At 39.1% G+C, this 12,271-nt stretch overlaps 1 protein-coding gene across 2 annotated transcripts in view; it reads left to right on the forward strand.

The window, feature by feature from the left end:
* The window catches only part of HDAC9 (histone deacetylase 9), a 666,736-nt gene that overhangs the window by 381,762 nt on the left and 272,703 nt on the right, over positions 1–12,271 (forward strand). For both annotated transcript variants that reach the window (XM_039523937.1, XM_039523938.1), the window contains one exon: positions 2,022–2,143. In XM_039523937.1, the coding sequence (XP_039379871.1) occupies positions 2,022–2,143 (122 nt within the window). The remainder of the gene's footprint in view (positions 1–2,021; positions 2,144–12,271) is intronic.

The raw sequence follows: 12,271 nt of genomic DNA on the forward strand, positions 1-12,271 counted from the left end.
ACCTATTTTTCCATTGGGAATGGCTTTGTGCTTGTGTCACTCAGATTAAGACTCAGACAATGAAACAGCCTCCTTTTAGCCTCAGGTATAATGCAAAGCCATGATATTGTAGATGAAGTTAACAGATACTGTGGAGTGCTGCTCTCCGGTCCAATGTGTGGGATTTTAGAAATAACTCTCTAGCATATTGAGAAGTGGTAAGAGATCTCTTAGCTTTTTTCACCATTCTTTTTGAGGTTGTTGGCCCTAGGTATCCAAGAATACACACTGATCCCGGAGAGAAACCATGAGGACGAGGTTCTCGGGTTACTGAGATAGTGCAATGCAATGGCTAAGGATTTACACTCATTGTTCTGGTCCACTTTTTTCACTATTTCAGTCCAGTCTTTTCTGCCATCCTTATCATAGCAGTTGTATCAATATAAAACAACCCTGCAAACAGGATAGTGGACATGTTTCCAAAGACTTCAACACCATTCCTGAGTCTGCCTGGATAGAGAGAAATATATGCAGCATGCTGGTGTCACCTCCTTAGAGACCTGAGGAGCAAACTCAAGATTCCTACCAAGATAGTCTGTTGTGCAATCTACCAAGACACCTAGATGTCCCTTGATTAAACATTTTGATCTGGTGTTTGTTCTTTTTAAACAGTTATTAAAGGTTTCCCTCTGGGGTTTTCACTGTATTGTACAGTTTGAGAATCCTGGTAACATGTTTTAATGTGTAATTACATTGTTTCCAATGGCAGTACTGTACTTAATAGTATGTGCTATATAATGTGCACTATTCTACTAACGACATAAAATTTCTGGCCCAGCAGCCAAGAGGGGAATCTGAAGTTAAGGTCTTCAGATAAGCAGGAACTAGGAAAGCTGTAGGGATAGAATTCTCAACTTCCCAAGGGAAGGAAACACTTCATTTTTCACATTAGCAATTCCCTTTGACAAAGGCATGTAATATGCAGTGTTGTTGTAGCCGTGTCAGTCCCAGGATATTAGAGAGACAAGATGGGTGAGGTAATATTTTTTTTATTGGACTAACTTCTGTTGGTGAGAGAGACAAGCTTTCAAGCTTCCACATAGCTTACACAGAGCTCTTCTTTGGGTCACCTGAAGAGCTTTCTGTAAGCTCAAAAGCTTGTCTCTCTCACCAACAGTAGTTGGTCCAATAAAGGATATTACCTCACCCACCTTGTCTCTCTAAAGGCATGTAATGTCATTGATGGGCCCTGCTACTTCAGAGAGAGTTGCTGCAACAGGCCTGTAAAAGAGGTCAGGAGTAAAATGGGTAGATATGAGGTTCCAAGAAGGGCCCCACAAGAAAAAAGCTCTGTAAATTAAGTTGTCCTTGAGCCAGATGATGCAATTCCCTTGGGCATTTATGGTTGGAAAGAGCTGCCCACAATTTTTCTTGCATTGCCCATGTGTCAGAAAGAGCTCTCCAATATGGGACTTCACTGCTGAAACTAAGTTTACGTGCTGCAAAGTATTGCAGTTATGAAGTTTCATTTGCTGCCCAAACTAAAGACAAGGTTTTGCTTTCTCCGTTACAACTCCTGGCAAACTCATCTATATTTTTCCAGGGGAGTAACACCTCCTCTTCAAAATATTGGGTAATTGCCCTACAAAAAATGACAACTCCATAGTAAAGGCCACTTTTAATTTATATTTTTATTTAATAAACAGGAATCAAATGGCTTTGCTTCAGCTGGTACATCTTTAAAAAAAACCAACAACCTAAAATGTTCAATTCCCCAATCTGGTACAGATCCTGTCTGTGGGCCAACATGACTCTTATCCTTTGTGACTTTTATGATACGTGCAAAAATGGCATTCTTGGGAATCCTGAGCAGTTCCATAACTTACTGTAAAAGTGAAATTGGTTACATGAGCCTGTGGTTTGTGCACACTTGGAGGAGTAAGCACATAAACACAGCTGAGACATGTGGACAACATGTGTAGACGGTTACTGCTGGTCACCTCACTTACTGCTAAGTCGTGACCTCTCTGTGTCTGCTTCAGGGCTGCCCACCATACCTCACTGGATCAAAGCTCTCCACCCCTGAGTGGGGCCTCTCCGTCATACAAATACACTTTACCAGGAGCACAGGATGCCAAGGATGATTTTCCACTTCGAAAAACTGGTGAGTCAGAGAAGTTTGTTCTAATCCCCTACCCCACAATTCTGCCTCACTTGGTTGTTAATCAGGCTGTCACTTAGCAAGGTATATATCATAACCTGCAAAGCCTATTCAGCCGCATGATTCATTGGAAAGGTTCAAAGGTGCTAACTGTATAGTTTTCCAATTTAGATTGAACCTGTGGTGTCAAGAACCAGTATTTCCCAATGCTTGCAGCTAGTACAGACTCCAGTCCTGATATATGTACTTGTTAATATTTCACAATATATGGGGACCTGGTGCAGTATTATTAATAAATCTAATATTAATTCTGGGTTTAATTTGACAATCCTGGCTCTCTCTCTCCTTCTCACATACGGTATATACTGCATTTACATTAAGGTCTTCAGAGTTCTTTTTCTTTTGGGAGGAGGTAGATAATTATTATATCAGACCATTTTCTTTGGCTGGTTGCCAAGGTTAAATATATCTATTTTAAAATCCTTCAATGTGAAATGCTTTAGAAGAAAGTGTTCACTTAGAAAACAAGCTTTAGCTGAACCTCTTTTCCTGACAATACGTGAACTGTAGACTTGACTTTGTCTACTACACCATAGAGCGTGTTAAGGGGCTGGTGGTGGAGACTTGGTGCCCCTTTCCTCAGGTTGTTGGTGTGGTGACTGGCATCCAAGAATGCTGGGAGACACTACGGGGGTGAGGGAGAAGAGAGAAGAAAACATTAGATCCCTTGTTGCATGTGGCTGCTGTTGAGTGATACAGTTACATTCTGAGAGAAAGTCTACCCCCCTGCTGTGCTAACTGCCTTTGAATGTGCTTCAATCACTGAGAGATTGAAAACTAACTGCAGAACTGGTACTGACATAGAAGAGAAGTGGCATTTGAAACCAGTAAGCATCCAGAAAGAAAATCCAATCTACATCTAATTCTTCAGGACAGACACTCAGCTCATGTTATATCCCCTAATGTTTTCACAAGAATAGTTTAGTGCTTGTTTTTGTAAAGAATGAAAAACAAACTGCTAATTTATTCTGTCTGAATTATTCAGTCTGCTTTTGGTACACCATGGTGGCAATATAAGGATCCTATAAAAAGCTTACTCAGGCTATTCTGTCATAATAAGCCCTTATGCAGTTTTTTGCTTAACTGCCTTGTTCAAGATGTATTTTCCATGCCAACAGGCTATATGTTTACATTTGTTTGGAAAACAAAATAATACAGTCTGCACCTTCTAAAATGCCGTGAATTTTCCTGCATTTTGAAAATGCAGGTTTTAATTTTCCTTCAGTTTTTACATATTTTAAATAGTATGATTGATATTTATGATGTGTCAGACTGTTGATCTGTAAAACAAAACATTTTCAAACACTGTAACAGTAAAGTTCTTGTGCAGCTGTTAATACTTTTATATCTCTGTGGGGGTTTCAAAATATTCCTTAATTCAATTCCCATTGTCTGTATAAGAGGACTATAATATAATTAAATGCAGATGTTTTCCATACATTATTCCAAATATTTGGGCATGCAGTGCATCAGTTACAAATAGAACTCATAAGTATATGACTCTTTAAAAAAATACACACAACCTAAATAGACAAATAATGATATGATATATTCATTAGCGTAGCAGTTTTTTGTCACTTCAGTGTTATTTGATACTTTTACTTAAATATTCTACTATGTAAACAGAGATGATACGTTCAGTATGTCATTTCTTAGCAAAGAACTGTATTTGATAGCTCTATATATCTGTTAATATAGCAACTCTTACAAATATCTTGTTTGCCTATTAAATCACTCCCAGTAGCAGAAGAGTCTTAATTTAAGCCTTCAGCAACAGCTCCACAAAGGTTCCAATGATTGTTCCCCGGGTTCAGAGTAAAATCAACAGGAACTGGAACAACACAAGTCAAATGACCCCAAACTGATCTGGGTGGCTATAGGGCCATCCCTTAGGCAGAGGGGACATTGTGGAGCCTGTGTCATCCTCATGGGACCATATCAGACAAAGATGTCCCAGGAACATTCATATATATAGACAGGCTCTCTGCCTGCAGAAATCTGACCTTTGCCACCAGGGTGAACCTTTTTTTCCCCTTTTCCTGGGGCTATGAATGCTTATTGCCACTGGCTTCTAGCAAAATTCTGTGATTCTGAACCTGCATGCAGTCAGCAATTGCTATGAAAACGAACCTTTACGTTCTGTTGAACATTAAGAAAGGGATACCTAAAACCCAAATTAAGGGTTAGTTTTTAATAATAGTTCTGATTTGTTTCCCAAGTTCTTATTGATGTACTTAACATAAAGTCAAGAGGTGTCTTTCTCTTCTCTACATTTACATGGTGCCCTCAAAGGATACTTTCGATTATATTTAGTTAGTTTAGATTCAGCATATAGGAATGAGAAGCAAAGCTGAATAATGCTATCCCAACAGCTAAACTGTGAACAAGAAACACAGTATTAGGAAAAAAACATACGTAAGTCATGAGGTTTTCCTTTTTTTTATTTCAGCAGACTGTTTCCCCAACCTTCCCTTCCCTATCCCACCATTGTCATCCTGGGGAAATGAGGTCTTGCTACTAAATATGTTCAATTGTATTCAAAGGTCAGACTGTAAAAGGGAGAATGACCCTACTCAAATTCTGCCTACAAGACACAAAAATCCAGAATAACTGGATATTGTAGCTTATTAGTTAGGAGTCTTGATATTTACGTGCTTATCATTAGATTCCAGAGTAATCACACCACTCCAGTGACTGTGAGCCCATGTATTGTTCATCCCCCAGAAGGTGTAGAGGGACCTGTGTGTAGTAAACGTGGTACAGTTCTAGTGCACAGGGCTTTGACACTAGTTTTGGGGCTTAAGGCCAAGGATTGCAGCTCCTTGCACTGCAGCATTCACATTTGTTGTCTAGATGAGAGCCATTTGGTGCTGAACTCCATAATTCTCTGTATGTCTAACTGGGAAGACGTTATCTTTAGACTAGGCTCCTTGAAAATGAATATGTAACAAACTGGATGAGTTTCATGGGGGAAGAGTTGTTCTCTAACAAAACAAAACTTACTTTTCACCTTGTTGAAACAATACAAAAATGTTGTGGCATAAAGCCAGAATGTTTGCATTTTCTTGTAACTGTAACATTTCACTTTCTATGCTCTAGTATTGATGCAAACCAGCAAAAGCCAGTAAATTCCAAATGAAGATTAGCCCTCTGTTTTAACTAAAGCCATGTGGCCTTTTTAAAACATTGCTTATAGATGGAGCCTCTGCCTTCATTTTGCATTATTTCTTGGCGTTCGTTGGAAGAAATTCCAGAGGACATCACCATGGGTTGGAGTCCTAATCTGGCAATCAAAAAACTAGACTTTTATATTGCAACATTCTAATAGCAGCTTGTTATCCTCTCTGCATGTTAATTTCATATTTAAATTGTGTGTTGCTTTTATAAACTGTTAGTTATGGTGCTATTCTTGAAATTGTTACTAAAGGTAATGTTTTCATTTTGCTAGAGTTATAGATAGTCTGTGTTTCACCTGTGTACTAGCTAGGGCTAACGACTAACGTTTTGGAGGTTATTTTCCTCACACTGAGCATAAATTGCAAGTTAATAGCTGTACTGCAGTGGTTTTCAACCTGTGGTCCACATACCCCTGGGGGTCCGCAAACTATGTCTAAGGGGTCCATGAAAGGTTGTCATTACCACAGAACAATGGTTTTCAACCTGTGGTCCACAGGCCCCTGGGCATCTGTAGACTACCATATGTCTAAGATTTCCAAAGGGGTCCGCACCTCCATTCAATATTTTTTAGGGGTCTGCAAATGAAAGAAGGTTGACAACTACTGCACAACAGCACAAATACCTGAAGCAGACATTGAAAACCAGTGCTGCTGATCAACACTTCAATTTCTGTAAGGAGCTGTCTAGATTCTGTGTCTTTAGTGCCTTACTTTGTTAGTGGACTTAACTGCAAACTTTCATCTGTGGTTTAGTACTATCTAAGAACGTTTGCGGCTTACTAGCCAAATATTGGAAGTGTGTACAAATGAAACTCAGAACAGTATATTTAGTTAAATCAGCAAAGAATCCTGTGGCACCTTATAGACTAACAGACGTTTTGGAGCATGAGCTTTCGTGGGTGAATACCCACTTCGTCGGATGCATTCACCCACGAAAGCTCATGCTCCAAAACGTCTGTTAGTCTATTAGGTGCCACAGGATTCTTTGCTGCTTTTACAGATCCAGACTAACACGGCTACCCCTCTGATACTATATTTAGTTAGTAATAGTACAAGGTGCTGTTTTGATGCTGTTGTATTATTTCACACTGGAAAATAAAAACTTAGTGTAAGCAAAGAGTTCATTTGTGGTAAAGGAGAGGAGAGGTGTGCTGTGTATAGTGAAGCTCCAAACACAAAAACAGTGGGACCACACTGGACTAGCCTGATTAGGCAGCATACTAACAACACAGTCTTAGCAGGTAACCTGGCTTTATTGTGGTGAGGTAGAAGATTCTTGTATCAGAACTCAGCAAATGTATTTTTTAAGAAAGTAATTAAACTTGTTCCTTACTGTGGTTTCTTCTGTGCTTAGAGATTCATTAATCTGCAGGAGTGACTGCAATTGAGAAGAAAAACTTTTTGTATGAGAAAGTCTTTCTCTTCCTCTCCTTCCTGACCCCCACCCCCACCTCATTCTGCCTCTGTCTACATTTTCTAGGAAAACACCCCCCTGTGAAGTAATAGTATATGAAAAGACTGTATTTGTAGGTTTCTTCTGGGTCTCCTAATTGCAGATCTTTCATTTAAAAAGTCTAGAAAGTGCCCAAATCTTCAATTACCAGATTTCCAGAAGGGAGTTATTTTCAGGTTCTTTGGGCATATACATACACTTTTAGAGGTTAGGACAGTGTATACCATTATTAAATGGCAAGGGCATATTTGTTTTTAAAACAGTGAAAATACAGCAAAGAAAACATTCTTCTCCTTATTTGTGATCTGACATTGAGGTGCTGAGAATCCAGGGCTCCCCGAAACTGGTTGCCAAATTTAGTAGACACTCTTGAGAATTTTTCCCTAACTGATTTACCCAGGGAGACACAGGAAATCTTTGGCAGAGCTGGTAATAAAAGTCAAATATCCTGATTCCCAGGCCATTTGCTTCAAGACTCTTCTTCTCCTGTAACAGCTAATTACTAGGTGGAATTTTTAGCCTTGTTAAAGTTTCTATTGATAAGTTTGGAGGGCATAATTAGTAATAATAGGTTTGAGAAACAGAGGAGACTTTCACTTTTGATTAAAGAATGAATCTGAAGCAAACTGATGTTAACAGCTTCTTCCGGATTTATATAATGAACAGGCTAGAGGAAAGTTGCAATCAATTTGTACTGGAGCCCAATAGCTCTGAAGAAATATAATACTGTTGCAATCTACTTGGTACTATTAATGTTCTGTAGCTACCTGAGTTAGAGTTGTAAATGTTGTGTTGCTGCAGTTTAGGCCGAGTAAAAAGTAAATCACTGCAAAATAATCTAACACAAAAATATCAATATGATAAAATAAACCTAAAGACAGCATCACAGAAAGGACCTGCCCTATTAGGATTTGATCCATACTTCAAGTCCAGCAGGATGAAACCCTTAGTTCATCCCTCTGTCTGCGGGACATTCTTTGTAATGTATTTTATTCATACACTCTACTTTTCAGTGTGTCAAACAAAAGGGTTCCCTTTAAATGACTATTCTAGCTCACTTTCAGGATGCTCCCTCCCCCACCTCCGGCCAGTACATTTTAAATGCAAATCTTCTTTTCTTAGTTTAGTCCCATTACTTGTAGTTACAGCACCTTGTATTACACTAAATAATTCCTCTGCCTCCTTAGTGGATAGATGATTACTGTGTCCCCAATTAGTCATCATTTAGCCAAGCTATGCAAAGTTAGTCCCTTACTGTCTTCTTAATGCTCCCTTTGTCTCCTTCATTTTCTGGGTTGTGAGTGCTGCAGAGTTTTATGATGATTGGATGGTAAGTCTTATGAATAGAGGCTGGCTTGGATATTACTTCAGTGATTTTAAGTGATTGAGTTGATAGGAAATACACATGAGAAACTTGTATTCTCAGCTAACAATGTATTTTGAGTGATATCTAATTTAAGCTCTGATACAGGATCAACACTTATGCTTACCTTTAATCACATAGCCACTGATGCCAACTGGACTTCTCATGAATAAAATTAGCACAGCTATAAGCGTCAGCAAGATCAGGTCCTTAAATTTGTAAGTTCCTCTGCAAAGAAAACTGTGTTACCACATCTCTAAAGACCCATATGTATAGATGGCAATATATTTAGAATAATTTCTTCTTACATCAGTCCTCCCAGCCCTGTTGTCATACTCTTCTCTGAGCTCACGCTAATTTGTTTCCTAAGTAGAAAACAAATAGTCAAAACTGCACCCTATGTATTTTACATTTGTGCAGTGTTTAATATGATACATGCTGATTTTGTTACACAGAAAGCTTTCCAAAAATGAACATGCTCTGCAGAAGACACTGGGCCCCTTTGCTCTACTCAGGCAAAGATCCCTTTGAAGCCAAGGGGAACCTGGCTTGAGTATGGGTGTAGAATAGATCACATAATACATACATATAGGTGAAGATTTTCCAATGCGCCTTAGGGATGTAAGAGCACAAATCCCATGGAAGGTGAGTGAAACTTGAGCTCCTAAATCTTTTGGGGGCTTTTGAAAATCTCTCCCCTACAAATAAGAGAGTTCCCAGAGAGTCAAAATTTGAGGGTGAAATACTGACAAGATTAAAGTCAATGGCAAAGATCCTCTTGATTTCAATGGAGCCGGGATTTCACCACTACTGTACCAGTGGCAGGGAAAAGTTGAAAACTGGGGAAAACAAATCAAAGCATATAGAAAGGTGACAAAAGAGAGAGAGGTGAATACTGGAAGTCACATGACATCAGCCCATCCAAAATAGAATATGTTGGTTAGTAAAGATTATACTTCTCTAAGCTCCTACAAAACATAGTTTCAATAAAAATCTGTTCAAACCCACAACTCTAATTAAAGGTTTTAGCTGCCAAATAACATGTTCTAGCTAAAGCCAAATAAGTATTACAGAGTTGTTCATGAATAACGGCACAAGCTTTATACTTTGCTGTTGATTTTCTCATGGGAAAGTAATATAAATGAGAGTGATACCTCCCTGTTGGATTTAACTGTTAGAAATGCAAAGCATGCTGAAATTGTACATAATTCTCTTCCAAAGGAAAGGAAATAGCATTTCAATGCTTTTCCTCAGTGTCTCGTTGAGTTATGGTGGTGTACAATTATTCCAGTTAAATTACTCTACCAGATGGAAGGTTACATTGTATATTTAGCTAATTAAGTTTTAGGGGACTGGAATTATATCCCAGAACAAAAAGAGTATATCTGAAAGTAAACTTGTTTTAATTAAGTTCATTGTGGATGTGCAGTATCTATGCCTAATTAAGAGTTTAAACAGGTGGTTTTCTCCCCCCCCCCCGCCTTGATTAACATGAGAGTCCCTTTTACAAAATCAGCCTTCATACCTACAGAATCATAGGAGCTATTGAAACATGTGTTTAACAAATATTCAGGGCCAAATTCAGCCTCCACTGACTTCAATGGAGTTGCACGTTCTTATACCAGAGCTGAATTTGCCCCAGAGTTATCCATGCTGAAATCAAGACATATTGCTTTTTGTGTTTAGTTTTCTTGGCATCATGTATTGTTATAGCAAAGTCTCTACATGCTGACATCCCGCTTTACCTTTGCACAACTCTAAGCAGTATGCCTAGATAGTGTAGACCTCCCGAGCTTTCATCTACTGAGGAAATTAATGTCCTTTTAAATTCGGGGAGAAGGTGGTGACGTTTAATCCTGGGCTTCTGCAGGCTAGTGAAATACAGTGTTGTAGTTGTTGCCAGCCATCAGATGAGTTATCACTGTTGGATTTTTTCCGAGATTAAAATCCCTGGGATTTAATCATCGTATTAAATAATTCCTTCTTGAATGAGGACTAGAGGACGTGAGCATGAATATTCTGCAGTCTACAGATCAAGCATCAAAGGGTCAAATTGTGGCCCTGCAAAAGCTTGGAGTGCCGGGGTAACGGGATTAGCTCTGGCACTTCTGCAATGGAGAGAGTCATTTTTCTTGTGTAAAGTATAATGACTCTATGGATGTTAGGAGAGAGTGCAATGGGGAGTGGGACTAGCTAGTTACACCCACAGAAAGGGTAGCTTTGTGTAGTTTCCCAGCTAGCACTGTTGGGTATACTGGGGTGGAAGTGGGGATGATGCTAATTCAATGCAGGGATATCTCCTCTAAACCAAGTACTGCCAGCCATGAGCCTGAGCCGACCCCTAACTAACCAAATGAGGGCTGTCCCTCACACAGGTGTACTGAGAGGTAACTGACTTGCTGCACCTTTTTCCTCCCATAATGTTAAAGTGGGGTCTAAATTTCTAAATTTGAGGGGTAAGGGAGTGGGGAAGTTCACTATGAGTTTTAATGACTCCCCTCCCCCCTCATATTCCAAGACTGTTTTTTTATTTACCTATTATTCCTCTGTTTCTTATAGCAGAAAGGATCCTCTTTTAAATAATCTGGCTTTCCCTGTGATGCCACGGGAAAATTCAGGATAAGCCATTAAGTCATAGAATCACACCATAACGTAATATAACAAACTTTTCTGTAGGCTAACACCAAAATTATGGGTCTGATCAGGGAAACACTTCATGCACATAGTTCTTATTGAAATTGACTTTTATTGGAGGCCAGTACGTGGAGTGGTTACATACCAACTTATGTGAAAGCAATGGGAACAAATAGCTCCGTTGCATAAATTACATAATGTACATAAGCCATGAGCTGAAATATATCCAAATTATGAGTGGTATGGAGAAGGAAGAAAGAGACTCCTCAGCTTTGGCAAGGGCATTTAATAACCTGGAGCTAGGTATGCACATGCCTAAGACTCCAGCAAACCCAAAACACAATGTGGTCTATGCATCCTACATAATATGTATTAAAGCTCTATAGGTAAAATCCAGGCCCCATTGAAGTCAATGTGAATTTTGTCAAGGCAGATGCAGGGCCCAGATCTGGCATATACATACATGCCAAGTGCTCCCCATAAGAAGAATTTTCTTCTGGCAGCTGGAAGCCAGAATCCATTGCCTTTGCTTCCCAAGTGACACAAAGAGGCCAAATGTCAATAGAGAATCCAAACCAGTGTTCATCATTTGCTCCATCTCCCTAGATTGAAAAGGCACCTAATTCTCTGCAAGAGGATATGGTACAATATAAAATATATATACCTAAATCAGCAAAGACTTCATTAGGCAAGCTTAATACTTCCTGGGATGGCCAATGAACCAGGTTTTACATTAATATGTAGACTACGAAGAAAAACAGGGAGGGAGATTCTAAAATGCATGGCAGGAATTTACAAAAGGGCTTGAGGGAAGATTTCAGTTCTGAACCTTCTTTAGGCTATAGATGAAAAACAACTAACCTTGTTAAATCTGCTTCCATAGCCTGAAGGAAGCTAAAGGGCTGAAATATCCCCTCTAATCGAATTAGCTGTTTTTAACATGTGTTTCACTAACCCTGTTTTTTTATTTAGGGGTTGGATATTTACCTTAGCCTGAGTAAATAAAGCATTTTACCTTTTACAAAACTAAAATAAAGCAAAGGGCTAAAAGGTTTCACATGTGATCAACATTCCCTTTAAACCAAGCGGCTGATCAGGAAACAGTTTCTGTGTATGCTGAAAACAGATTAGGTGATGCAAGCCAGAAAAATAAAGCATCTTCATCCTTCACCACAGTACGTGACGCTCTAGCCTTGTTGGGACCACCCAACAGTCAGGCCCATCCGAATGGATGTTCTGTGTAGTTCTTGGAAACACTTTAGAGGAAATAGTGCAAATGGCTTTCTCTCTCATAAATCTAACTTCAACCTGAAATGACATTTTAAAATACCAGAATTAAAGAGCCAGTGAACTTTTAGTATAATGTGCTGGCATTTTCCAGAGTGCCAGCCATAAGAGATGCCCATAGTATCCAAAGAATTAACTCCCCATTACCAGATTGTGTT

The sequence above is a fragment of the Mauremys reevesii genome, linkage group 2, assembly GCF_016161935.1.
Source record: "Mauremys reevesii isolate NIE-2019 linkage group 2, ASM1616193v1, whole genome shotgun sequence".
Classification (NCBI taxonomy): domain Eukaryota; kingdom Metazoa; phylum Chordata; order Testudines; family Geoemydidae; genus Mauremys; species Mauremys reevesii.